We start from the raw sequence: 26,928 nt of genomic DNA, 5'->3' as shown, positions 1-26,928 counted from the left end.
GGTAGTCTTCTATAGAGCCAGAAGCTGGACTCTATGGTCCTTGTGGGTCCTTTCCAACTCAGGATATTCTATGATTCTAAATTATCACTGGATTGCCTGGAACACTTTAATCCATATTTTTTAGCACAAAAAGTGCTGCAGATAAAGCATTGTTTTAAGCAAGATTACCTGGATAGGGGCTGCTGTGGGGCTGGTGACTGCACTCTAGCTGCAATCTGCATGGGTAAGCAGAGGATGGGGCAGCCAGCAACAGCTGTAATTGACACTGCAAAAAAAGGTGAATTTTCCACAGCTGAAGAGAACCTGCATTAAAATTATGCAGGAGGAAATTTTCAGACACGAGAAACTTGGGATTTTTTTTTTCAGCTTGTTTGATTGTGAAACTGTATATTCTTGGCAAGCAAAGAAGAACAAGAAACTTAGAAGGATGCTAAACGCTCACTGGAATATAACAATTCTTTGAAATAAAGAGGCCTATGTAATTTGCTTTGCACAAAGCAGTTTTTGTTAAAGCCTTGCTCTGGGACTGACTGAAGAAGCAAGTGCTGCCCCATTCGGCTGTGGGTCAGACCAGGAATCCGGGGCAGGAACAGAACAAGCATCTTTTCCAGCCAAGTCTTTGCATCCTGCTTGCTTGTGCTAGGGTGTTTACCACCCTTGCTGCTGCTCTCTGACCCTCTTCCAGGTCAATGAATGGACTGCAACAATGTTCTGGTTTGTCCTCCAAGATGTTTTCTTTTTTTCCAGTCCTTGGTCTGCTTTTTGACCAGCAGGAAGGGCAACGTTGTCTCCTCTTCCAAGCTTACCTTCCTCAGAGTGCTGTGCAGTAAGGAAACCTTTTAAAGGACATGCCACAGTCCTTGCTGTAGTACTTCAACAAAAATGTGGCTGCGGGAGCCTGCCGGGCTCTGCTGTGGGACTCCAGTCCTGCTGCTCTCTTCAGCCCCGTTCTAGTGCCCTCTGTGCATGAAGGGTGCATCCTGTTTGCTGTGGCAGCGCTGCCCCCAGCCTTGCACTGGCAGCCAGCACCTGCTGCAGTCCTTCTGGGACAGGCCCCAGGCCACCAGCCCATTTCTGGGGGTTGCAACTCAGGAGTCAGCAGCTCCTTGTCCTCCACATCCTTCTCCAGCTCCATGCTCCAGTCGCTGCTGAGCCTGCAGCACAAGACTGCAGCTGCTGGACACTGTGCACAACAGTACTGGGCAGCAGATGCAGCACTGACGTGGCACAGCAACACAGGCTTTGCTGCTCAGCACCGCACAGGGCAGCATCTCAGACAGCTTACTGGACAGCTCACCTTTGGGTAGAAAATCAGCTTCTGGAAGGCAGAAAGGAAGAATGACCCTAGATTTAAGGAGGCCTGATGCTGGATAAAGCATAGTCCTACCAAGGTCAGACTCTAACATTCCCATGGACTTGCAAATAGCCTTGGGCTTCTCAGCACCTCTGTCCCTCAGGTGAGGAAACCACAAAACCAAATCCTGAAAGCTCACTTGGGGAAAGATGCTTCCAGCTCCCTACCAGCTGAGGGCTGAGCACCTGGGCGCTGCTGTGATGCCTGCACTCCTGCAATGGGCACGTGTCCCAGGGCAGCTGTGGTTCATGTGGTATGACGCTCTGTGGAGTGGAACTTCCTGCAGCCTCTTGGCCGTGGGCTGACGAGGTGTGAGGCACAGGGAGCCCACAGGCCAGAGGTGCTGCACCAGTATAGGGTAGAGGCAGGATTTTTGATAGGAAAGGGGGACGAGAGAGAAAGGTTTTGTTAGACCTCATGGAAGCCCTGGTGTAGGTGGGTTCACAGAAGCAAGTTCATGTGGCTCAGGGGCTGAAATATGCCAAGAGTCTAGGGAGCATACTGCAGAACACTCATAAAAGCACTGTACCGCTAGGTATGGGCTAGTATCATGTTTAACTTACTCTGACGTATTTTCAAGTCTGGTCTTCAAGTCTTACATTCATCTCTGAAAAATGAGTACTTTCTATTTTCTGGCACTGTGGGACACAGCAAGTCCGGCAGAGCAGGGTGAGATGGATGTTTCTGCAGAGGCAACGGCTCAGTGCACACCATGGGGGCAGCTTGCTGAGCATGTGGCTGCCCCCACACCTACCTGGCTGCCACATGTCCTTCCAGCCCAGGAGGGCTTTGCACCACTGCAGAGGAAGCAGAGGCGGCTGGGCTTGGTGAGATGAGCAGCAGTGGGTGGAGGCAAAGGGGGTGTTGAGGGGAGCAAAGCAGGAGCCTGATGGAGCTGCTCCCAGGCAGAGCATCACCCAGCTACGAGAGGACCATGAGGTCAAGGGAAAACATGACAGTGTGCCCAGGGCCTTACAGCTGGCATGGCAGAGGAGAAGCCTGTGGGGCAGCTCCCACCATGCTCTGCTCCTGGAGCTGTGCTGGTGCAGCTCCTGCTGGAGCCGTGGCCATGAGCAGGCAAGGGGCATGAAATGCAGTGGAGAGGAAGGGGGGCAAAAGTTCTGAGCATTTGCTGGGGCTGTAATCTGGCAGCAGGCTGTTCTGGGAGCAAAGACCACTGGAAAATATCAGAGGGGCTGCTGTGCCGTGACAAGGAGTAACTACGAATTATTTTCGGCATCTGCAACAGCTTAGTTCCTGAAATGCAACAGATGGGAAATCCAAGGTAACTGCATGCCAAAGAGGAACTGCACTGCAGTGATGCCTTCCCTTCCCAGGGACGAAAAGCCCATGTCCATGCTTAAAGTTTTTACCTAACTCTGAGGAACAGGGGAGGGAATAAGACTGACGGATGCCCAAACTGCAAGGGCTGGCAGGAACATAGCCACTGCCTCCATCTGCTCTGTACAGTCCAGCCAGCTGCTGGGGCCAGGATGGACCAGTGCCAACCAGGACAGTCTTGCATAGTCACTGGAGTCCGATACAGATCAGTGCTATTCAGTACAGTCCTGCCTGGCCACTGGGGTCCAGCACAGTGCCGGGGGAGCTGTGGTCCTTGCCCAAACCGGGGGACGCAGCTGCTGCTTCTCCCTTTTCTTTTAGTTTCCTGTTTCTGCCTTCCCCTTTTTTCCCTTAGTTTCCCTGTTGAGAAGGTCCTTGATCAGGTAACTTTGCTGGAATAAACATTCTCACACTCTCACGTGCCCTCACCAATTAGTGTGACTGCCCAGGTCTGGTTCCCATCACCGCCTTCCTTATCATTTGCTGGTCAGGGCTGATGTCCTGTATGTTCTTGTTCATGGCTTCTTCCCTTTCCCGTTGTCCAGCATGGCCTTGAAAACGGCCTGTGCCCGAATACCCCTAGAGGAGCAGACACTGCTTCCACACATCCCTGCATGAACACCCTTTATAAAAGAGCCATCTATTAACAAAACCCATGTTTTGATATGCATGCACTCAGTCTGCACAGTGTTAGTAAACGCAGAGGCAAATGGTGCACAGAGCCAAAAGCTGCTCCCGATGTGCTATTTAGAGTGTTTATGACTACTTGAAAGAACAGATAAACATACCGAGTGGGCTGAGTTCCCCTGTTTTTGTCAAAGCTGTCCCTGCAGCCTCCCTGCCCTGAGTGGCTCCTGGCAGCACTGCAGCGCGGAGGCACTGAGGTGGCTCAGGCAGCTGCAGGAGAGCCAGTGGGGCTCGGGAGTGAGCACGAGTCTAAAACCCAGGAAGTTTTCTGCTCTGTTGCACTAAGCGATAAGTTAAACTAATACTTGATCATTAAGAATTCAGAAAATGCATCAAAGTTTACTTAGTCATGGCCAGAACTGGAGACTGACGTCAAACCTATTGTAAGTTTATGTTACTTTATTTTTATGTTTTTCCTTTATAACTGCTTCCAGTCTCCCCATATAAAACCCAAATATTTGCTGCAGTAGAAGAAAGCACGCTGGCTTCATTTCAGCCCATCTCCCATGTAGGGGTCCTGGCCAGGCTGAGCATGTCGCTTGCCTGCTTTCTCTGGTATCTGGCACCAGGCTCCTCACTGCAGCCCTGCTGTCACCACTGCCAGCCCCAAAAACTGTGTGCGCCTGGGAATGGGCCCCCATGTGCTGAATCTGGAGAGGGGTGTCAGGGAATTGCTATTGCACCCTGGAGACAAATAAACACTCATTTGTGCTTGAACACAAAGAGATTTAATGGATGATGCATGAGACAGGACCCTCACACTGCCAGGGGGGTCCATAAGGCCGCACACAAGCATATTCCCACACACAGCAGTGGCAGCATCGACCCTGAGAGCGGCAGCTCAGCACGGAGCACTTCAGACTGGCTGAGTTTGGCCCCAGCCCCGCAGGCAGCCCCCAGCACTTGTGTTGCTGCAGGACAAAGCTGAAACCCTCAGTGGGGTCGTTCCACCCCTGGCACGCCAGCTCCCAGAGAGACCCCCATCTGCAGCTGGGCCTCCTTGCCCTCTGTGCTGGGTAATCCCTTGACCATGAAGCACCACTGCTGAGCACTTACCTCCCAAATTTCCCCTTCAGATGCCAGCTGGGAAACCAACCCTGGAGGAGGCTGCACCCCAGGCTGGGTGGCGCTCAGCTGTGGCGCTCCTTGGGCTGGTGCTGTCTGGTGCACGGTCGACATACATGAAGCTTTCTGTAGGTGCAGCACAACTCAGAGGAGGCGAATCCCACTGTGTGACAGGGCAGGCATAAAGGCAACACAGTCATAATGGAAACACACCAGGAGAGGAAGAAGATGTCTCCTCAGCAGGGAACCCGGGGCACCCTGGCCAGCTGGAAGCCCAGGGTGTCCTTGATGAGTGCAGAACAAATAAACCATGGAAAGAACGAGAGCAGATGTCAGCCACAGCTGCTCCAGGCCCTGGTGCCCTGTGCCCCTTGCACCTCTATGCCACAGACACAGGAGCAGCACTCTCCTGCCTGGGGTGGTTTTCCCTGCGCAAGGCCCCTGGGCAGACCGAGCCTTGTGGGGATGCCTGGCTGCCTCCAGATCCTCTGACCCCAATCATCTACAGGAGATTTCCACTGTCAACCAGCCCTGTTCCTGGGCAGTCTGAGGCACATAGCACTGGTAACACCTGACATAATGTATATGGTAAGTGTGTAAGTGAGTAATCATGAGTAAGGACTTGCTTTGCTAGTATTAATTTACAATCAAGGAAAAAAACCTCTGTGTCCTTGTAGCTGTTAAAATCCCATGACCCACGGTCACAATCCTTACGTACTTGTGGGCTGGGTATCCCCTACAGGTTGTGACACTACAACTGGTTTCAGGAGTGGGCTCCTAGAAATACACAGGTCACAGATGCCTGGGAGAAGGCTGTAGGAGACCAGTAAAAATGCCCAGAGAATAAGGGATGGGAGACACCAAGGGGAGAGGAAATGGATTGTTGAAAACTGTCTTGAGTGGGAGACCTCGTGAGCAGGATTGTAGAAGTGGCAAGGGATTTCCAGATGTAAAGCAAAAGACAGCAAGGGGCCCTGCGCTGGGCTTCTCACAGAGGCACTGGCAGCTGAAGGCACTTTGCTGTAAGCCGCCGAGCAGTGAGCCAAGGGTCAGAGGCACGAGCAGCTGCCTTTGACTGCCGTGGTCGTATTCAGAGCCACGTCAGAGGCTAGAAGCCATCCTCAGACCCCGGCTTCACAAACACCAGAACAAGAGCGTACTCTTCTGGTCTCAGAGAGGGAGACTTCAGAATATGTATGCTCTGGGGGAGGAGGGTTTCAATTTGGTATTTGGGCATCGCTAGACAAGCTGACAGGTGAGGTGGTGTGTTCCCCTGATACCTTATAGCAAATAGCCGAGGTGGCTCACCCTGCAATAAAGGGCTCTGCTGAGACTTTTGAATGCCAGGATTCCGGCAAGCCCATATCCTGGGGGCTGTAGAACTGCCTAACCCTGACGTGATCTGTTGAAGAAGCGCATGCTGCTTGGGAATGGACAGTGACTCACAAAGAAGACCTTAATTTTTTAATACCGAGAGTTTCAGAGTACCAGGCCATGGGCCCAATAGTACCAGGGCCACCTTTAGCCTGTGTACTGGACTTGCAGAAAAAGGCTATCAGAGGGGACTGCGGCAGTGGGTTCCCAACGAGGCCTGACGCACTCCACACAGTTCAGGTCAGCAGGGCGCAAGGCTCCCGGGCACGGCGCTCACCCGGGGAAAATCCACTGCTGGCTGCTCAGGGCCAGCTGGGAGCTGAGCCCACCGCGCGGGGTGCACCCCCAGAGCCGGGGCCCTGTTCCTGTCCCCAGGGCTTGGGGCACACCGGCTGCACCCCGCAGCTCGGAGGCTTCTGGTGCCCAGCATGGCAGGTGGGGGCAAGGCACCCCCTGCATGGGCGACATGCCCCAAACGGGTCCGCAGCCTGGGTCCGACGTCCGACGGGGCCAAAGGAGCAGGAGGCCCTGCTGCGGCCCCCTGGCAGCACATCCGACACCCAGGGCTGGGCAGTCAGCTCAGATGGGGCCCTGTGAGGCACGGCTGCGGCTGTTTGTGCTGGGGACTGGAGGTGGAAGACCAAAGGAAGGGAAGTCTGCAGAAAAGAATTGTGATAAAAGCTGTAACAGCTCAAGAGGAGCAGGATAGCGGGAATCCTCTCTGAACGACGTGTGTATCAGCACGCATGAAGGGCAAAGATATGAGATGCAGTTGGAACCATGAAGTAGATAGCTTGTTTAAACAATCTAGAAATAGAATCATAGAATCGTTTGGGTTGGAGGGATCCTTAAATATCATCTAATTCCAACCCCCCTGCCCTGGTCAGAGCCCCCTGCCCCCAGCCCAGGCTGCCCCCAGCCCCATCCAGCCCAGCCTTGGGCACTGCCAGGGATGGGGCACCCCAGCTCCTCTGGGTAGGGCCTCACCGCCCTCAGAGGGAAGAACTTCTTCCTAATTTCTAATCTAAATCTATCCCCTTTTAGTTTAAAGCCATTCCCCCTTCTCCTATCACTACACTCCCTGACAGAGTCCCTCCCCAGCTTTCCTGGCACCTCCTTTAGGTATTAGAAGGCTGTTATAAGGTCACCCCGGAGCCTTCTCTTCTCCAGGCAGAACAACCCCAACTCCCATAGCCTTTGTAGGAGAGGCGCGCCAGCCCCTTGATCATCTTTGTGGCCTCCTCTGGATTTGTTTTAACATGTCCATGTCCTTCTTGTGCAGGGAGCCCCAGAGGTGAATGCAGGGCTCCAGGTGAGGTCTCACAAGAGCAGAGGGGTCAATCACCTTCCTTGACCTGCTGGCGATGGCTTCTTTTGATGAAGCCCACGATAAGGTTGGCTTTCTGGGCTGCAAGCACACATTTACTAGCAGAGATTTAATTCTTCCACATATATGTCCTCTCCACATCTCTGATCATGTGATGCTCAGTCTCAAGTTGAGCCAGGGAGGTTTAGATTGGATGGGAGGAAGAATTTCTTCACAGTGGTCAAGCACTGGAACGGGCTGCCCAGGGCAGTGGTGGAGTCCCCACCCCTGGAGGCATTTAAGAGCTGCGTGACCCTCTGAGGGACATGGTTTGGTGATGGGACTCAACAGGTCAGGTTGATGGTCTGACCGCAATCTTGAAGGGTCTTTTCCAACCTAGGTGATTCTGTGACCCTATGCTGGGTTAGCTACATGACAGATGGGTGGCTGGACCTGTATCAACTATTTGGCCTTCAAGGGTAGCCCATTTCTAAAGCACAATGCCTAGACTTTGTAACTAGCTGCCCATTTTATGCAGAAGCCCAAGCCAAATTTTTGGCTGGGTGGCAGTGGACCAACCTGAGGGATAGTGAATATCTAGAATCACAGAATCATAGAATATCCCAAGTTGGAAGGGACCCACAAGGATCATCGAGTCCAACTCCTGGCACCACACAGGTCTGCCCAAAAATTCAGACCATATGACTAAGAGCACAGTCCAAAAGCTTCTTGAACTCCAACAGGCTTGGTGCCGTGACTATGTCCCTGGGGAGCCTGTTCCAGTGTGTGATCGCCCTCTCAGTGAAGAACCTCTTCCTGATATCCAGCCTGAACCTCAACAGTTGCAGCCCCAAAATACATTTTATAGGAGCCCTATCCTGAACTTCCAATAAATGGGAGTATATTTTAATAGAGGTAGAGACTATTAGCAGTTTAGGTTTGGCCTATATGTGCCCACAAGCTAGTGCAAAATACAACATTTGAGGATTAGAACAATGATTTACACACCTACCTTTACCCTCTGAGATTCAGTCATATCACATTTTAAAATAAAGTTATACAGAGATGGAATTAGGTGGGTTTTCCTCATCCTCTGTCATCACCAGTGCAATGGTGCTATGGAATGCTGGAAGGGAAATCCTAAAGCTCAGCAATGCATTCACAGTCAGACCAGGGAGCCCAAAGCCTCAGCCCGCATCTGTGCCACAGGTGACGACATGACCCTGATGATGCAGTTGCTGCTTTAAACAATCAACAGATCCTGGCCACTCATCCGATCTGGAAAGCTTGTCATAGCACTGCGGTGTTACTTCAGACATATGCGATAATAATCAAATATCTATTGGACCAACCTCCGAGGTTAATTATCTGCAAAAAGGAAGTTTTTCTTGCACGTCACCAATACCCCTGCAAAGTGCCATGTGGAAGGTGCCCAGCCACCAGGGTAACAAACATCTCACTTCTGAGCAGTGGATATCCAAACTATCTAATATCCAAAGGGAATTAAGCAGTTTCTGTGTTTTCTTTGAGGTTACCCCCAGCTGCAACACTGGCAACCAGGAACACAAATTAACTTCCTTGGCCTTACCTTGTTTGTCATCCTGATTGCTTGTTTGGCCATTTGACAGGAAGCCAAGCAGGAAACAGTGTCTTGGGCAACCAAGAATCCCAGGGTTAAGAAGGGTTCTTGAGGAAAACGCCTTTAATTTCCTTTCTGTTTCATAATTATTTATATACCTATATGTGTGCATATATATATATATATATATATGTAATTATTGGGTCATATCTATTAATTGGCATAATGCTCACTTCCTTGTACCAGGGATGGTATTGCAATCGCATTTGTGAGTAGTTTCTCAAGTGGGTAACAAGTCAGATTGCTGTGCTTACACCACCCTCTATCATTAGATGCTGAACCTGGGTGGCAGAACCTGTTCCCAAAGCATCTCAGTATCAGCCTCATTTGTCACATTACTCTCCAGCACCTCCAAATTATCGATGACAACCTTTCAGGGCACATCTGTATTACAAAGCCCCATGGTGCATTAGAATGCCCCAGGGCACAAACTCAACCTGGCTGGAGAGGGCAAGGAATTGTAATTACATTCCGCATTACAATCGCACCCAAGTGCAGTTCCAATTTAAATATAACAACAGAGCATGAGCTTGCAGTGATTCTGACCTGGAAACCTCATGGACCTGTAGTAATGAATCAGCAATTACAAAAGATATTTTTGATAGTCTGGAACTCTGGAATCTTACATGGAATGCTAATAATATGAGCTGCCAGAGATACTATAATTTTACGTACCCCAAATCTATGTGCTGCAGTTCACAGAGTAATGGTTAGCTGAGTGCTAATGATAATTCAGAAACATGGCCCAGACAAGATATCTGGCTGTATAGATTGCAGAGCATTTTGAGCAATCTGATTAAGCCAAACATATGTAATAACATTCAATTGTTATTTCCAATCCAAGGTGCTCACTTTGCCAACACTGTAGTAACTCCTGGCAAAGCCAGTGGCCCCCACGTGAATGCATATGTCAAACATCTATCTTGGGATCTGGTTCAAGAAAGGGAACAATGCACAAATGAGGAATCTAGTCTTAAACAAATGCTCACAGGGCAAAATAAGAGTTAAATCCTTCCAGACAGTAACAGTGGAGGCTCCAGGCAGAGACCTGAGAAGACACAGAAGAAATGGCTGAAAGCGGAGGAGCGGCTCTGGTCAAGGAGGCATCTTTCAAGAAACTGAAGTTGAATCCAAGTAAGGAAAATGGAAAGTACCAGAAGATGTCAGGCCACACATAAAAACAAAATAAGAATCCGAGGAACAACTTGCAAATGCATGTGACTCATTTAATCAACACAGTAAAGATCAAAGAGGTCTCTAAAGCCAGGAAGGAACAAGAGAGAGGGTGGAGAGGAGTCAAATATTTGCTCTTTCCACACAGGAGTTAAAAGGCTTCAAGTGGAGCTCGTCATGGGCAAGTTGAGAACAAACAATGGTTTTCATGAAAAGTCCAGCTACAGCCTGGACAACCTTGCTGCAGGTGCCATGATGAAAATTTGCTCTGATTCAAAAAGAAAACCTATGAATTAATGAAAAAAAAAGAAAAAAAAGAAATCTAGCTGAGCCTATTGAATACAAAGACACCGGGTCTGGTTCAAGAAGTACTCAGTGAAGCTGTTCATCTCCCTGGACAGCTTGTTCAGGGAGACAACAGCATTCAGAGCGGGAAGGAGTGTGATAGATATCATTTACCTTCATTTTAGCAATGCTTTTCCTGTCCTTGTGGCATCTGGCAGACAGATGGATGTAATACGAGCTTGATAAGAAGAACATAGGTGGAAAATTGTCTAGCCCGTGGGTCAGAGGGTAGTGGTCAGCACGACAGTCTCACAGGTGGCAGCGTCCCTCAGGGACAGACACTGGGACCAGCCTTGACCGAGCCCAGGCACCAGCTCCTGGTGCTCCTGGGGCCAGGACCCCCGCAGAGCGCTGCAAGGGGCCGGGGGCACAGCGGTGCCCGGCTGCCCACCTTCAGCACCGTGCTGCTGTGTCCCCAGCAGTGCCCAGCGCTCTCAGCTCAGGCTTCCATTGCCCGCACCGGGAGATGCTGAGGCGCCACGGGATGGCACACGCCTCCACGGACACAGACGAGATGTACCCGCAGGACAGGGCATTGTGCTTGCCATGCTGCCATGGCACGGCTGCCTGAGGCACAGACACAACAACCCCGGCTTTGCCGTGTGCCCTAGGGGCACCGACCCCGCCACCCCTCACAGCCCCCCGGCATCCATCCACCATCTGTGTCCTGGCCGGTGGCTCCGGCTCTGCTCCGGTGCAGCGGCAGCCAGGACATCTTGCACAGCGCAGGCTGGAGGAGCCGTGTGGGGACAAGAAACAATCCTGCTGTAATTTGGCCAGACAGTGATGAAGAATGCCTGGTGGCAGGATGAGAAGCCACGGACACGAATCGGAACATGGAAAATTGCTGCTAGACCCAAAGAAAAGCTTTTCCATATTAAGGGTAGACCCAAAGAAAAGCTTTTTCACCATAAGGGTGGTCACATGTCGCAGCAGGGAGATGAGTAAGGGGAAATCTCCATCCTTTGAGCTAGTTAATGCTTGTCTGGACACTGCCTAGAGCAACCTCCCTGGCCGAAACCTACTGAGTATGCTCAAGTCCATGCTTGGTATGTCTGCCCTTGGTTCCCAAACAGGGTTTCATCAGACCTCCAGTCCTCTCTGTACTGCCCTCCAGTCCCTGAGCACCATCTGCCAGAGGTGTCACGCATGGGGCACTCATCCTGCGGGCGCTAATGGATGTGCTGCTCTTTGGCTCAGGAGCCAACGTGCTGCTGCTCCCATGGTTACTCCCAGGCCCTTTTCAGCTGGGCTGTTTATCAGGACGCAGCCCGGCATATCGCAGCCTGGGCTTGCATTCCTGACCACTTCGGGTACACTCTTGCACAGTTAGGCCTGCGAACACAGGCAATCTCTTGTAAAATGACAAAAACATTCCAAAGGTTGGATTGTGCCTCAAGCTGTGGAGAGGAAGGTGGCGGTGGAATGTCCTGCGTGGCTGCAGAGGAAGGCTCTGTTTAAGACAATGAAAGGGGTGTTTTGAAAAAGCTTTGTGGGAGAATCCAGAGTGCCAGAGGTGCTGAGCAGGCAGGCAGGGCGCTGCGTCTGCACAGAGAGCAGCAATACTGGGCTTCCCTGGCAGCCAGGAGCAGGTGAGGACCAAGGCACAGCCCAAGCACCCAGGCACAAATGCTCAATGCTTTCCTTGACAAATTACATATATGCTAGGTAATATACTAAACTCATACCTTTTCACAACGTGGAAAAAATCTTAGGGGATTGCCACAGGCTGCCCAGAGAAGCTGTGGATGCCCCATCTCTGGCAGTGCCCAAAGCCAGGTTGGATGGAGCTTTGAGCAACCTGTTCTAGTGGGAGGTGTCCCTGCCTGTGGTGGGGGGTGGAATTAGGTGATCTTTAAGGTGCCTTCCAACCCAAACCATTCTATAATTATATGAAAATGTATAATTACCATTTTGCAGTCAGCCAGCCACTAAATAATCGTGACCACGCTATAGTGGTCACACATACTCAGTGTGACACATCACCTGCAGCCTCCGGACAGACTTCAGAAAAATGAGACGGAAAACAAAGGAAGTGCAGCCTATGCAAACTGCAAACTGACAGCCTCACAGAAGGGAGGTGTCTGGAACAAAAAGCAACCAAGAAGATGCACCAACAGGCAACTCCAGAAAGCAGCTCCAGAGCCTGCAACCACTGCTGCTGGTGAGGCCATGAGGCCACCGAGGGCAGGAGGCAGCCGTGAGCTCCTAGGACAGGACTATTGCGATGAGAGGAGAGAAAGACGGCCTGTGCAGATGTCGCCTCCCGGGACATGCCAGGAGCCACTGACGCAGCTTTCGGCAGACCTGTGCAGCCTCCAGCTGCAGGTGCCCCGAGCCCTGTCCCCTGGGGGCAGCCTCATCTGCACTGGGGTGCTCGGGTGCCATGGGGGCAGCTGGGGCTACGCTGGGGCTGGGTGACATGCTGCCAGGCCTGGGAATGGGGCCTGGTGCTGGGCAGGGACACGGTGCCTGCCTGTGGCAGTGAGGGGCACCCCCTGCTGCAGCCGCTTCCCCCAGGCACTGTGGGGGGACAGGAGCCGTGCTGCATTCCGCCCCCTGCACCCCTGAAACCAGTCCATGGGTACGGCTGGTGCTCCCGGGCCAGGAGCGGAGTGCGTCCCAGGCGAGAGCCGGGAGCACAAGGCTCGCAGCTCTGACCAGCTGCCACCCACCCGCACTCGGCTCCACCAGGCCTTCCAGAACACGGAACAGACGCTCTGGAAAATATCATTAGTCTTCACAAACTTCGCATTCTTCTTTCCATTGTTTCTCCAGGGCTTCCTGGATGGGACGATCTGTGCAGCTGCAGTCCGAGCCCGCAGAGCCCAGCCTGGTGCACTCGCCCCGGCCAAGCAGCCCACCCCCGCGGCACCGCCTCACTGCAGGCCTCGCACCGACGTCCTTCACCAGCAGATGTCCTGCTGGTGGTGTGCCCCCAGCCCACACATGTGGCACACCCACCCTTCAAAGGCATTTCTTCCCCACTCAGAAGGCGGGCTTTACATTCCATGTTTATGCCTAGAGCCAGTTAACTGCAGAAGCACTGTGCCACAAATCCTGCTTTCTAGCAAGGTGCGAGAGGAGCAATAAGCCAGAGCTCAGCAAACCCCGTGGTGCAGCAGCAGGGTGCGAGAAGCTGCTGCTTCCCAGTCCTCCTGCAGGCATTAGGGGACATTTCCCCAGATGCAGGCAGCAACCATGCTCCAGAGGCGTCATCACAGAAACACCTGCACCAGTATTCCATAATCTGGGAAGATGGGTTTGACGGGAGTTCTGGGTGTCCCTGCTTGAGGAGAATTGGACCAAACAACGTCCAGAGGCCCCTACAGCTTTCAACATGCTGTGATTCTGCAAGTCCTGGCCCTGTCTGTGCCCCCAGGAAAACAGCTGGTGCAAAGTCCCCAGGATGGCTGGCCAGGGCAGGCTCGGAGACAGCAGAGAAGAGCACAAGGAGCCGTGTGAGCACGATCCAGCCTCCCCCAATCTCTCTTCTGTATAAATGCTCTTCCTTGGCTTCCAGGAGTGACTGGGGTACAGGTCTCATAGATCGGCAAGTTCAGCGGCCACTGTTGGTGGCCTATGCCCTACAAGTTGGACCAGGCTCCCCTTAAAAACTTGCCCAAAGCCAATCAAATCACATCAAGCACTCACTTTGCTTTCTTAGCCATTACTGTGCTGTAAAACCACGTGAGGGTGCGTTGTCCAGGCTGGCAGGCACAACCCTGGGCCACCAGCACAGCCAGGGCCGCCTCTCCTCTCGCACAGCACCAGGTCTCACTCCCACGTCACCACTCAGCCTCTGCGGACACCTCCTGCAGCAAGGATGTGCCCGGCCCCACAGGGCAGTGCGGCCCTGCAGCCCGCGGCCACGCCGCTCCTCGAACACATCCTGAGTCTGGGGACAGCAGCCGCAGGGCACGTCCAGACGGCCCCAGGCTGCCCCTGCACGTGCTGTGCCAACCCTGCCACTGAGGCAGGAGCAGGAAGCCTGCACTGCTCACGCCAGTGCTGTGTTATGTGGGCAGCAGTGCTGATCCCAGGCGTCTGTTACGAACCGTCTGTGTACCCTCAGCCTCATAACCTGGATGCAGCCAACTCCAATTGGCAGCAGCCTTGTAGCAGCACGCAGGGTGCTGGAACTGGTCCCACTCTCTCCAGGCTAAGCCACCTCTAACGCTGCCCTGCCTGGCTGTGGGCTGGGCCCAGCCATGCTGCAGTGGGCACCCCAGCACCCCGAGAAAGGGCTGGTCCCAGCGCCATCACATCCTGCAGCCTATTCTAACGCCAGAGCCGCAATGTGGACAAAAGAAGGGTGGCAAAAGAAGGGAGCAACGTGAATCCCTGCCCCAGGGAAAGCACCCGTGCCCCAGGAGGATGCAGTGTGCAGGGGAGTGTTTGCGGAGCAATACCTGCGTTCCCTTGTGACATATTAGCAGTGAGACAATTATGAAGAGAGTGTTTAATTGTACCAGGAAACGGCCTCCTGGAAATACAGGAACCCCTGTTCTGGAGCGTGAGAGCCCAGTGCAGGAGTTGCTAAGGCAATGGAGAGTTCAGCTGGGAGCTCTTCCCGGCCAGAACGGCGGCTGCCACAGACCCCTTTCTCGTTACCTTCAGGGCCAGGGGGCTGTCCCTGCCCTGACGCCCCTGGGGACAGGCAGACCTCGCCGTCAATGTAGATGCGGTAGAGGGCATGGATCTGCAAGGCCTGGCCCCAGCACAGAGCAGCTCTGCTGCTCCAAACCCGGGCTACCAACACCGTGTGGGGGCCCGGGCTGCTGCAGCCCAGGAACTACATCTCGCACCGCGAGCACAGAGCCCAGGGCCCCCCTGCAGCCACCCGGCCCCCCGCTGCCGCTGGAAGCCGCAGCCGGGCTGGCGGCTCCGCTACGTGCTGGCACCCGAGGGCCCAGCCGAGGCTCCGCCGCCGGCCGCGGCCGCCGGTGCGGGAGGAGAGGCGTCAGGGGAGGCGTCGGGCGGCGCGGGGGCAGCGGGCGCCGCCGGTCCCTCCTGCGCCCGGTACTCGGCGGCGCGGCGCTGCACGACGGCGGGCATCAGGGCCACGTAGGCGGTCACGAGGCGGTGGTTGGAGCGCACCAGCTTCCCGGCGCAGCGGTCCAGGCACAGCTCCTGCGGGCACGGGCCTCAGCGCGGGGCGGCGCGGCGGGGCCGGCCCCGGCCCCGGCCCCGGCCCCCCAGCCCCCGCTCACCTCGCGCCGCGGTCAGCAGCCGGTGGTTGAGGTCGGAGACGCAGCGGCGGAAGCAGAGCTCGGTCATGCGGTTGTACACCAGCAGGAAGTCCCGCAGCTGCGGGAGACACGGCGCTGCAGCGAGAGCGCGGACGGACACGGACACGGCCCCGGCCCGGCCCCGGCCCCGGCCCGGCCCCGGCCCGGCATCCCCGCCCGCCCCGCCCCGGCCCGGCCCAGCTCCCCCCGGCCACCCCCTCCCGGCCCGGCGCCCCCCGCCCCTCACGCTGCGGAGCTGCTGCTGCTGCTCGGCCGCCGGCTCCATGCCGCCCGCGCTTCCGGGAGGGCCGCGCCCGCCCCGGGCCGCCCCCTGACGCCACGTCCGGCCCCGGTCCCGGCGTCCCGCACGCGGGGCCTGGCGTCACGGCGGTTCCGGCGCGGCCGGGCCGAGGCGGAGAGGGGCGGCGGGGCCGAGGCGGCGGGGGGGGCCCGGCGGGGCCGGGGCGGCGCAGGTGGGCGGGGAGGGGCGGGGCGGGGGGCTGGGGCCGGACCGGGCCGGGGGGGGGGGCTGGGGGCGGCGGGGGGAGCGGGCCGGGCCGGGACCGGACTGGGGGGGCCGGGCACCGGGAGCTGCGGGCGGCGGTCCCGCCGGTCGCTGCCGCCCCCGGGCGGGAACACGGGGCCGCCCCCCCGAGGCCCCGCCGTGCCCGGAGGCGGCCCGGGCCGGCCGCCCCCCCGCAGGACGCGGGAGCAGCCCGGGGGGGGCCCCGCGCCCCGGCCGTGCCGCGCTCCCGGTGCGCTGCCTCCCGCGGGGCCCGGAGCCGCCGCTCGGAGCCCCCGGGCCGCGCGCCCGGCCCCGGCTAACGGGCGGCGCGGTGCCACGCGCAACGGGCCCGACCGGCCCGGCCGCGGCCGCGCGACGTGGCTCCCGGCGCTGCGCCGGGCCCGGGGCCAGCAGCCGCCGCCCCGCCCCGGGGCCCGGAGCCCAGCGGGGCCGTCCCCGCGGCACCCGGGGCTGGGACGCCCCGGCCCTGCCCGAGCCTTCGGCCCCCAGCGCGGCCTCTGTGTCCCCGCAGGCCCTGACGATGTCGGAGGGGATCATGAGCAAGGCCGCCACCATGGAGATCCCCATCGGCAGCAACGGGGACGCCGGCAGCCTGCCCGAGGACGACGGCTTAGAGCAGGTCTGGGCCGGGGGGGGACGCGCCGGGCCCGCTGGCAGCCGAGGGTTGCGTGGCCCGAGGTCCCCGCGTGGGGGCTGCGGTGTCTGCGGAGGCCAGGCCCTGTCCCTGTCCCTGCGCCTCACCCCGTTCTGCTCCCCCAGGACCTGCAGCAGGTGATGGTGTCAGGGCCCAACCTCAACGAAACCAGCATCGTGTCTGGCGGCTACGGGGGCACCGCCGAAGGCATCATCCCCACCAGCACGATCAAAGGTAGGCTGGGCCTTGTGCCGGCAGGCGGGGCAGGGCTGGGAGAGGGGTGGGCTGCCTGGCAGGCGTCGGAGGGGAGGGCTCTGGTGGGGGTGCAGAGCAGAGCGCGCTGCCTGCCTGTCCTGCCTGCTGCTGGGGGCGGGCGTGTGTCGAGGCCGGTCCTGCCCCGGGGTGCGGCGCCCAGCGGGGGCAGCTGGGCCTCACAGGAGGCCGGGGGCACAGGCAGAGGCGGTTCTAAGCCGCAGCCGCCCTGGGAGGTGGCGTGGCCCTGCAGAGCGCAGCCCTTGCATGTGGCCCTGCTGCGGCCCCGCTGCTGTTTTGTGGGGCCCCTTGCTGGGGTCGTGTCCCTCACCGGCACAAAGTGCCTGCTGCCTCCCCCTCCAGGGCAGGCTGTAGCAGCAGCCTGTGCCCCAGCCCCAAGCCTTAGCCCCTGCTCTCGGGCCCGTGGCAGCCACAGCAGTGCCGTGGGCCCGGGCCGCTGGTGCCCATCTCTTCCGCAGGTGTGGGGCTCCTGCTGGGGGCTCTGCCCCCCTGGGCAGGTTCCCCTAGCACCGGGCTGCAGCTCGTGGCACGTGGGCTCAGCTCTCGGGAGTTCTGCTGGTGGTGGGGAAGAGCCTGGTGTCACAGCTCCTCCCAGGTCCTGGAAGTGCACAGTGCTGGCGTGGGCTTGTGGTGGCTGTGCCTGAGGGACAAGGGGTTCCCTGCAGGCGGGGGGGGACAGGGCAGGGTGACTGAGCCCCAGGCTCTGCGGTTGATGCCTCTTGTGGCTGACACCAGCCTGGGGGTCGTGGGTGCTTCCGATGGCAGAGCCTGGCTGCGAGCACCTTGCACCACCTGGGGCAGTGCCTGTGGGGGGCCGGGTTGCCGCTGGTGCCACATACCTGCAGCCAGGGAAAGTGCTGGCTGGTCCCAGCGACCACTCTCGCCCTGTCCCCATTTCGCATGAGTCTCTGTGTCCCAGCTCTTGGCTGATGCATCCCTTCCTCAGCAAACAGATGGCTTGACTACGGGCTCCTCCGTGCTGTGCCAGGCTGAACAGGTGAATTGGCACAGACGGAGGGGACGTGGGATTTTGCTGACAGGCCGCTGCAGCAGGGAGAACGTGTGCAGTGGTTGCCGTCCCCATGTCTGTCAGCCCTGGCCTGTCCCAGCTCTCAGCTCAGTGGCACAGGGATGTGCCAAGGGGCGGGGAGGGAGCGGGAGAGGAGCCTGGGCACCTCTGGTGCGGTGCTGTCTGTCTGGCAGCCAGCTGTGTGTTCTGATTTCACATCACACTTTCATCTGCTCCCCTGCTGCCGTCCTCCCTGCACACTCATCCTCTGTTCTGGCTGTTCCTGCTCTCGTGCCCTTCGCACCATCCCACCTCTTCCCTCCCTGCTCACCTCCTGCCAGCCCCTCCATTTCCAGGCTGTCTTGTCCAACCTCACTCACCCCGAGGACCATCCGTCTCCCCCAGTGCATCTGCCGCCAGCAGGATGGCCAGCCAGGCTGGTGCTTCAGCAGGTACTGTGGCTACCCAGGCCCAACTGTGGCACCACGTGGCCTTTGGGGTCTTCCCGCCTTGGGCCTGAGGCGTGGGGCATCTGATGCGCTCTGGGGTTCCTCAGAGCTCACTCCTTCCCCTGCCGTGGTGGGGAGCGTCCCCAGCACACGCCACCCCCAGCAGCTGTGCCTGGCCGCGGTCCTGGTGCTGGGGGCACAGGTGGTGCTGCTGAAGCCCGGTGGCTGGGTGGTGATGCCGAGCTGTGCCTGGCTGCGGGAGGCACCGTGCGCCTGCTGCGGTCTCCTGGTCTCACCTCCACCTGCGCTGTGCCTGGGGGCATGAGGAGTGCCAGGGCTGGTCCCACCAGCAGCGCTGCAGGTGGATGGGTGCGGACAGCACACCCCATCTGAGCAGCAGCCACTGCTGCTGGCGCTGGAGCCTGTGTTGGGACCTGTCTGGAAGAGCTTTGGGCACCAGGTTCTCTGCTGTGTACTTGAGGTGCCTGCGGGCGGATTAGAAGGCGTGTGGCACTGCGGGCTCTGGCAGTGCCAGTAACGGTGCCCAGCTGGCAGGGGAAAGCCATCGCCTGCCCTGCCCCGTGTGGGGTGAGGCGCCTGGTGTGGGCTGTGCAGCGCCAGGTGCTGCTCATACCTGAGTTCTCTTCGCTTGTGCTTTGTCAGGCCCCGGTGCAGCCCCGCAGGGAGCACGGTGCCACCCCTGGGAGCAGCCTCGGTGCCAGCCATGGTTGGGAGCGGGCAGCCAGGCCTGCGGCTGCATCCCGCGCTGAGCCCCACCAGCGCGCTGTCTGTTCCAGGCTCTGGGCTGCACCAGCCCCATCCCAGCCCGCCAGTTGGAGGGGAGGAGGTCGTCCGTGGTATCGCTGTGGAGAAGTTTGACATTGTCAAGAAGTGGGGCATCAACACGTACAAGGTGAGCGGGGGACCCGGCCACGCGGCAGGGGGTGGGCTAGGCCAGGCCTCTCCGTGCAGCAGACCTACAGGGGTGGAGGGACGGGGCCCTGACACCCACTCCCTCTGCGTGCAGTGCACCAAGCAGCTCATCTCGGAGAGGTTTGGCCGGGGCTCCCGCACGGTGGACTTGGAGCTGGAGACGCAGATCGAGCTGCTTCGGGAGACAAAGCGCAAGTACGAGTGCGTGCTGCAGCTTGCGCGGGCTCTCACCAACCACTTCTACAGCCTGGTGCAGACACAGCATGCCCTGGGGGATGCCTTTGCGGACCTCAGCCAGAAGTCTCCTGAGCTGCAGGTATGCCCGCTGGGGTGGTGGTGCATGCCTTGTCTCTGCTGGTGCTGTGGTCTGCTGTGTCTGGGAAGGAGACCGAGAGACCCAGAGTGACCTCGGGGTCGGCAGCACAGCCTGGGCAGCGCTCTGCTGGACAGCACCCCCAGGCACATGGGGAAAGCAGGAGGCGGCTGAGGGCAGCTGCGCTTGGTGAATGCCACGGGGCTGGGAAGAGGTGCAGGACTTTGTGACAGCCCTTCCTTGGTGCGGCCAGGGCCAAGCTGGTTCTGGGCACGTGGGAGGAGGGCAGGGGCACAGCAAGCTGTGTTGCTGCAGACCCTGACTCATCCTCCTCTCTGCCCCAGGAGGAGTTTGGTTACAATGCGGAGACACAGAAACTGCTCTGCAAGAATGGAGAAACACTACTGGGAGCCGTCAACTTCTTTGTCTCCAGCATCAACACGCTGGTGAACAAGACCATGGAGGACACGCTCATGACGGTCAAGCAGTACGAGACAGCCAGGTAGGACAGCAGCACGGACCAGGGCTGGGTTGCTGCAGGTGGCCGGAGGGGCCACTGTGCAGCTCTGACTGTTGCTGCCCCTGTGCAGGCTGGAGTATGACGCCTACCGCACGGACCTGGAGGAGCTGAGCATGGGTCCCCGGGATGCCAGCACCCTGTGCCGGCTGGACGCAGCCCAGAGCCAGTTTCAGAGCCACAAGGACAAGTATGAAAAGCTGCGTGCTGATGTGGCCATCAAGCTCAAGTTCTTGGAGGAGAACAAGGTGGGGAGGGCCGCAGGGTGCCAGATGGGACTGTGCTGCGCACGCGTGTCCCTTGGCCCTGTCTCGTGGGCTGCGCGGCCTCACCGCCGTGTGCCCGAGGTGCATCTTCAGATGGGCAGTGCCCATGCAGCGGCTGGGAGCCGTGAGGGGAAGGGCAGGTGAGCGCCTGTCCGTCCGCCTGCCTTTTGCCCACTGCAGGCAGCTGCTTTCTGGCTGGCGGCAGCAGCTCTGGTCCCGTCCCATACCCCCCTGTGCTGGGCAGGTCACGCCCTGGCCCCTTCCCACCATCCCTGGGTGCTGGGCAGTGGGTCTGGGAGGATGCACACTGACTCCTGCTCTCCCCAGATCAAGGTGATGCACAAGCAGCTTCTGCTCTTTCACAACGCCATCTCTGCCTACTTTGCTGGGAACCAGCAGCAGTTGGAGCAGACCCTCAAGCAGTTCAACATCAAGCTGAAGACCCCTGGTGCTGAGAAGCCCTCCTGGCTGGAGGAGCAGTGAGCCCCCCAGCCTGCCCCACCTTGTGCTCTGGCCGGGGAAGCCATGGACCTGAACTCAGACCTCTGACTGCTGGTGCAGGGCCAGACCGCGTGCACGAGTGGTGAGCGGGGGACGCGGCCTCGGCCCTGCTGCGACTGCAGCCGGGGGCGCCGACAGGGCAGGAGCCTGGTGGGGTGCGGGCAGGGGCTCTGAGTGGGTCGCTGCCCCTGCCTGGGGAGAGGAGCCTGGAGAGGACAGGGCTCCCCTGGCCTGCGCCTCCCCCTGGGGCAGAGTCCTGTCCTACCTGGCCCCGTGCTCCCTCCCCAGCGCAGAGCCCTTGGCGGGATGGTGGGCACCCTCTCCAGCCCCCCACAGGGCCACAGCTCCCACCTCCCCTGGGTGGGACGCTCAGACCCCACTAGGCACCTTTGCAGGATGGGATGGGATTCACTGCAGCTTCCCATTGCCTCCCCACGGGGCAGGAGGGTGCGTGGGCTCCACGTGTCCCTGCTGCTTCCCCCGCTGGCCTCCCCTGCTGCCCTGAGCCAGGTTCTGCAGGGCCAGGCCAGGCACACCACTGCCCCCTCGCAAAAAAAAAAAAGTTTATTTTGAAATGAAGACGAAGCTGCAGAGGGGCCGCATTGGCACTCCCAGTCCCCTCCCAGTCCCTGAGAGGGGTGGCCGGGGGTCCAAGCCCCACTGCGGCAGGTGGCCAGGGCTCCTGCTGTCCCCCCCCCAGCTCTGGGCTTGCCCTGTCTCTCCTGGCTGATCCCTGGTGTTCCCAGGCAGCTGCTCTTGCACTCCCCCCGACCTGGCTGGTGCTCCCGGCCGCACACTACACTCCCCTGCATGGTGGGGCCGCTTGTGCCGGGCTGCCTCCCATGCCACGGCGCCCATCCCTGCTTTTCCCTTGGCCAGGGCCCTGCGCGTCAGCTCCGTGGGCAGACGGGGGATGGGGTGTTCACGGCCACTGGGTGCTGCTGTCCCGAGGAGCCGTGGATGTGCTCCCACCCCGCTCTGCTCGGGGCCAGCCAGGCAGCCCCGCTCCCCCAGCACCCACAGGGACCTGGCTGCCACTGAGGGGCGGCGAGGACTTGAACCAAGGACCAAAGGGCGGCCACGTCCTAGGGCCGGTGCATGTGCATGTCCGTGTGTGTGACGCAGGTGCGTTTCTATGCGCAGCAGAGCTGGGGCTCCGGCCGGCGTCCCACGCCTGGGAGAGCTCGTCCCGCTCCAGCTGAGTGTTGCTTCTCGCCCTGGCCACATGCAGCACTTGGGCACTTTCTCCTGAGACAAGACAGTTTGTTTTTCTTGCTAATTTAATTCCTGGTAATTTAATGTCTGGATCTTGACAACCCCCCCTTTCCTGGTGAAGGTCTGCCCCCCTTTCCCTCTCCACTTCTGTAAGACTCCAGAAGAAAATGGTACGAATCAGAATAAAACGGTACGGATCAGAATAAAACTACAGAATATAATGATACAGCTCGCCTGTACGTGTGGTGCTGTGGGCACAGCTCCCAGGCTGGAGGCTGGTCCTGGGGGTTCCCCGGGCTGCCAGCAGTTCCCGATGGCAGTGGCCGGTTCTCCTGCAGGCTGCAGCTTGTGTCCCACTGCCGCTTCTGTGGGGCTTGAGCAGAGGGTCTTCGGGGGCACAGCAGCATCGGGGGTCACGCTGCCCCCAGGCCCGAGCTGGGATCGTGGGGGCCTCGCGCTCACCCTGAGGGCTCCCGGGTGCCTCTTGGCCCTCGGGAGCAGGGCCCGGGGGTCGGTCCCTCTCCCCGCCCGCCCGCCCGCCGCCGCTCTCGCCCTCCTCCAGGGACCGGCCCGGGGCTGGTGACGGCAGCTCCCGTCCTGCGGGCGGAGGCGGGGACGGCAGAGGTCCCGTTCCGCCGGGAGCTCCGCGCCGTGCGCTCCCCCGGCCCCCGGCGGCTCCCGGTGCTTTCTGCGGCTGCGGAGCAGGGCACCCCCGGACGGGGCCGGCGGGCGGCGGCCGAGGCGGCTTCGGCCAGGAGCAGCTCCTCCCGGGGCCGTGCCGAGCCGCGCCGTGCCGTCGGGGCCGGGGCCGGGGCCGGCACCCGCGGCCCCCCGGCGGGGCGGGGCCGGGCGGGGCCGTGCCGGGCCGTAAGAGCGGCGGGGCGGCCGTGCCTCCCCCCGGCGCCGGCCATGGGCTCCCCCCGCCGCCCCGAGCCGCCGCCGCCACCGCCGCCTCCCCCGCCGCCCCCCGCGCTGCCCTCCCCGCCGGCGGCCGCGCGGGGCGAGCGGCTGCGGGCGCTGCACTGGGAGCCGCTGCCCGCGGCGCGGGTGCGGGGGCGCCGCTCGGTGTGGGCGCCGCGGCCCCCCCCGCCTCCGCTGGACCTGCCCCGCCTGCGGCTGCTGTTCCGGGAGCCCCGCGGGGCGGCCCCGGGGCAGCGCCCGCCGCCCGCGGTGAGGGTCCCGTCCCGTCCCCTCCCCGGTCCCCGCCGGTCGCGCCCCCGCCCGCCCTGACCGCGCCGCGCCCCGCAGGCAGCGCTGCTGGAGCCCAAGCGGAGCCTCGCCCTCGGCGTCTTCCTCAAGCAGCTCAAGCGGTGAGCGGAGCCCCCGCCGCCCCCCCGGGCAGCCCCGGTCCCGCACACGGAGCGCGGGCGGCACCTGCGCCCCTTCGGGGCCATCGCGCGGCTGGGCGGGGGGGCGGGAGTGGCCGCCCCGGGCCCACGCGTGGGGGAGAGCAGGGGCACGGCACACGGGGCTATCTGCTCCCTGGGGCCCCCCGGCGGGAGCGGGGGGGGGTCCGGGTCCCGGGGGGCAGCAGCCCGTGGCTGATGCGCTCCCCCCCCCCAGGCCGGTGCGCCAGATCGTGCGGGACATCCAGGAGGGCATCGGTGCGCCCTACGGGGCCGAGAAGCTGCTGGAGCTGTCCCGGCTGCTGCCTGGTGCCGCAGAGGTGAGGGCTGGGGAGCAGGGGGCCCCCGGCGCCCCCCACCTGATGCCCCCTCTGCCCACAGGTGGCGCGGCTGCGCGCCTTCTCCGGCAGCCCCTGGCAGCTCCCCGACCCTGAGCTCTTCATGATGCTGCTCACGGAGGTGCCCAGGTGGGAGCCGGGGGGGCCCCACGCGCTGGGGGGGCCATGTCCTCACCCCGTTCACCCTGCCCTTGCCCCCAGCTACACCCAGCGCCTGGAGCTGCTCGTGCTGCAGGAGGAGTTCTTCCCCCGGCTGAGCGCCCTGCGCGGCTCCATCCAGACCCTGACGGATGCCGCCACGGGTGAGTCGTGTCATGGGGTGTGGGAGCACTGTCCTGTGCCCCGCTCACCCTTTGCCCCCTCCCCAGAGCTGTTGGAGTGTGAGGAGCTGCACACCATCCTCCACCTCATCCTCAGCACGGGCAACCACCTCAACTCGGTGAGCTGGCACTGCGGGCGCTCTCCCACCCTGCGCTCTGCAGGGCCGTGGTGACTGCCATGCTCCCACCCCAGGGCGGCTACGCCGGCAGCGCTGTTGGCTTCCGCATCGCCTCGCTGCTGAAGCTGCCTGACACCAAGGCCAATGAGCCAGGCATGGACCTGCTGCACTTCGTGGCCATGGTGAGCTTGGGCACGCTGCTCCTGGGGAAGGGCTTAGAGGTGATGGGCTTGTTCATGGCAGAGCACTGGGTTCATACCGAGAGCTTCTCCCTGCTGAGGGGTCCTCGCACCCCTTGCTCCTCTCCCTGGCCCTTGGAGCAACTCCAGGCCTGGCTGCCATAGGCATGATCTCACTGCTTGCACTGCTCTTCTGCTCTCCTCAGACCTGCTGTCCAAACCCCACCACCCCAGCAGTGGCATCTGCACTTCTCGTGTGCCACCTTGGGCAGCAGCAATGTGTGCTGCCTCAGCTCCATCTCAGGCTGCCATGAGGTGCAGCGGGAGTAGGGGCACAGTGTCCCCACATGCTGCGCTGTGTGCTTGCAGCCTCCCACTCCTTCCCCTGCCATGCCCAAGGTCGTTCCCATGCCGCCCTGGCCAGGATACGCCCGGCCCGCACATGTGGAGGAGGCTGTTTTCCTGGCAGATGTGCTCCAGCACGTGCTTTAGCTCCAGTACGTGTTTTAGCTTATGCACTCCCTAGTTCTGTCCATGTAGAGCCACTGCCACCCTTGCCTCTGCCAGTAGCATGCTTGCACCCCTCTACTTCCGTGCTGTCCCTTGGCATTGGTCTGTTCTTCTGTGGCCAGGTGTGGACCGTCCTGTCACTGCTGCTACGTATCCCCCCAAATCCCTTTGTACCCTTAAGGGTATGCTGTCCTTTCCAAACATATCTACTACTTGCATGAGTTGCTTTCAGTGCAGGTGTTAACAGGTCGTGCCCGCACCATCCTCGTGTTGCATCTGCCTGGGGCCCTGGGGGGTGTGCGCCCTGCTCTGGCCACTAGCCCCACGGGGAAGTGGGCAGCCACTGCTCTGCTCCGTGGGGCTGCGGCTCTGCCTGGCGGTGGGGGTGCCCCCGGCTGTCCCGGTGCTGCGGGGGCCACACTGTCTGCCGTGCCCCGCAGGAGGCGGCGAGGATGCAGAGGAGCCTGCTGGACTTCCCGAGCAAGCTGCCGCACGTGGGCCCGGCCTCGCGGTAAGGGGTTCCCGGGACACGCGTGGGCCCTGCCGCGGGACGGGCGCGGCCCGCGTGGGGCTGGCACCGGGCGAGGCGGGGCCGTGCCACGGGCGTCCCGCGCCCCGCAGGATCGAGCAGGCGGAGGTGGAGGGGGAGCTGCGGCGGCTGGCGGGGCGCCTGGCCGGGGCGCGGAGCCTGGGCGCGGCGGGGCTGGGGCCGCGGCTGCCGCCGTTCCTGCGGGCGGCCGAGGAGGAGCTGCGCGGGACGCGGGCGGCGATGGAGCGGCTGCACCGCACCGCGGCCGCCGCGCTCGACTTCTACTGCGAGGAGGCGGCGCCGGGCGGGCTGCAGGAGCTGTGCGCCGTGCTGCACGGCTTCGCGGGGCGCTTCCTCGGCGCCGTGCAGGTACCGGCCCGCCCCGCCCGCCCCGCGCCGCGCCCCCCCGGCCCCCGCCGCGCCCTGACGCCGCCGCGCCCCCGCAGGAGAACCGGGCGCGGGAGCAGGCGCGGCGGCGGCGGCAGCAGCTGGAGCTCCAGCGGCAGAAGCGCCGCTCCGTCGCCTCCTGCTCGGCGCGGGACGCGGAGCCGGGCGGCCCCCGCCTGCTCCCCGCCCTGCCGCCGCCCTTCGCCGGGCCCCCGGCCCTGCAGCGGCGCCACACGGCCCCCGCGCTGCCCGCGCTGCCCGAGCCGCGGGGGGGCCCCGAGCCCCGGCCGCCCGAGCCGCCCGCCCCAGCCCCCGCACCCCTCTTCGGCCTGGCCGGGCTCTTCCAGCGGAAGGGGCCCGGCGCCCCCGGCCCGGCCCGCGCTCCTCCCTCCGAGGGCTCGGCGCTGCTCGGCTTCCTGCGGCGCCTGGCGGCCGGGGGGGGCGCGCGGGGCCCCCCCCAGCTGAGGGCCTGGCGGGAGCCGAGGGCTGCCGGCGTCTGTCTCGAGCCGACCGGGTTTTATCCTTCCCCGTGCGCGCGTCTGTTCTCCGAGTGCCAATAAACGTTGTGGGACACCCCCCCCGCTCTCCCCCAGCCCCATCGCCCGCTGCCGGCCCCCCCCCCGGCCGCTGTCACAGCGGCGCAGCCCCGCGGGCTTTCCGCGCGCCCGGCAGCGCCCCCCCGGCCCAGCTGCGCTCCCCCGCTCACTGCGCCCTTTGTTGTGCCCCGGCCGTGCCAGGCCGTGCGGGGCAGCTGGGGGCGCCCCCCCCGTCCCGCCCCAGCCGCTGCCGTCTGCCCCCTCCCGCCCCCCCGCTGCTGCCCCGGCTGCGGGGGGGGAGGGGGGGGGGCACGCGGGGACCCCCAGCAGCGCTCGGAGGTGGCCGGAGGGAAAGGGTGCAGGGGCCGGGCGGGGGCCGGAGGCAGCTGGAGCCTGGGCAGGGTACCAGTGCGGGGGGCTTGGAGACCTCGGGAGGGCTTTGCTCCAACCGCCTGCAGGGGCAGCTGTGGGGTCAGACCAGGCTGCTCATGGCTTTATCCAGCAGCGTCTTGA

At 61.2% G+C, this 26,928-nt stretch overlaps 3 protein-coding genes across 12 annotated transcripts; 2 read left to right on the top strand and 1 right to left on the bottom strand.

Moving 5' to 3' along the window:
* Positions 1-296: 296 nt before the first annotated feature.
* TIMM10B (translocase of inner mitochondrial membrane 10B) lies at positions 297-15,878 on the bottom strand. Of its 8 annotated transcripts, none has more exons than XR_007707727.1 (4): positions 15,763-15,868; positions 4,439-4,610; positions 3,125-3,274; positions 297-1,318 (listed from the first exon to the last, which is right to left on the bottom strand). XR_007707727.1 is itself a non-coding variant. In XM_035569580.2 (3 exons), exons 1-3 carry the CDS (start codon positions 15,799-15,801, stop codon positions 15,175-15,177), a joined length of 378 nt encoding a protein of 125 aa, XP_035425473.1. In that variant the 5' UTR covers positions 15,802-15,808; the 3' UTR covers positions 14,732-15,174. The 8 variants fall into 8 exon arrangements, 1 of the variants encoding a protein (XP_035425473.1); XR_004782104.2 differs by having other exon boundaries at positions 298-1,318; positions 3,125-3,318; positions 15,763-15,864; XR_007707728.1 differs by lacking the exon at positions 3,125-3,274 and having other exon boundaries at positions 15,763-15,872.
* A 7-nt stretch (positions 15,879-15,885) lies between these two features.
* On the top strand, positions 15,886-22,377 carry ARFIP2 (ADP ribosylation factor interacting protein 2). 3 transcript variants are annotated; one of them, XM_035569577.2, is made up of 8 exons: positions 15,886-15,988; positions 16,553-16,660; positions 16,801-16,909; positions 19,204-19,319; positions 19,434-19,655; positions 19,997-20,154; positions 20,243-20,417; positions 20,763-22,377. In XM_035569577.2, the coding sequence occupies exons 2-8, from the start codon at positions 16,562-16,564 to the stop codon at positions 20,916-20,918; spliced, it is 1,035 nt and encodes a 344-aa protein (XP_035425470.1). In that variant the 5' UTR covers positions 15,886-15,988; positions 16,553-16,561; the 3' UTR covers positions 20,919-22,377. The 3 variants fall into 3 exon arrangements, with proteins under 3 accessions (XP_035425470.1, XP_035425472.1, XP_035425471.1); XM_035569579.2 differs by lacking the exon at positions 15,886-15,988 and adding an exon at positions 18,299-18,409 and having other exon boundaries at positions 16,460-16,660; XM_035569578.2 differs by lacking the exon at positions 15,886-15,988 and having other exon boundaries at positions 16,460-16,660; positions 20,243-20,359; positions 20,763-20,906.
* Positions 22,041-24,328, top strand: LOC118259775 (FH2 domain-containing protein 1-like). The gene is made up of 6 exons (XM_035569538.1): positions 22,041-22,061; positions 23,400-23,461; positions 23,715-23,817; positions 23,879-23,964; positions 24,037-24,137; positions 24,204-24,328. Exons 1-6 carry the CDS (start codon positions 22,041-22,043, stop codon positions 24,326-24,328), a joined length of 498 nt encoding a protein of 165 aa, XP_035425431.1.
* The last annotated feature ends 2,600 nt before the right edge of the window (positions 24,329-26,928 follow it).

Source organism: Cygnus atratus, chromosome 1 (assembly GCF_013377495.2).
Source record: "Cygnus atratus isolate AKBS03 ecotype Queensland, Australia chromosome 1, CAtr_DNAZoo_HiC_assembly, whole genome shotgun sequence".
In the NCBI taxonomy this organism is placed as follows: Eukaryota; Metazoa; Chordata; class Aves; order Anseriformes; family Anatidae; genus Cygnus; species Cygnus atratus.
This window is presented reverse-complemented; position numbering and strand designations above follow the sequence as displayed.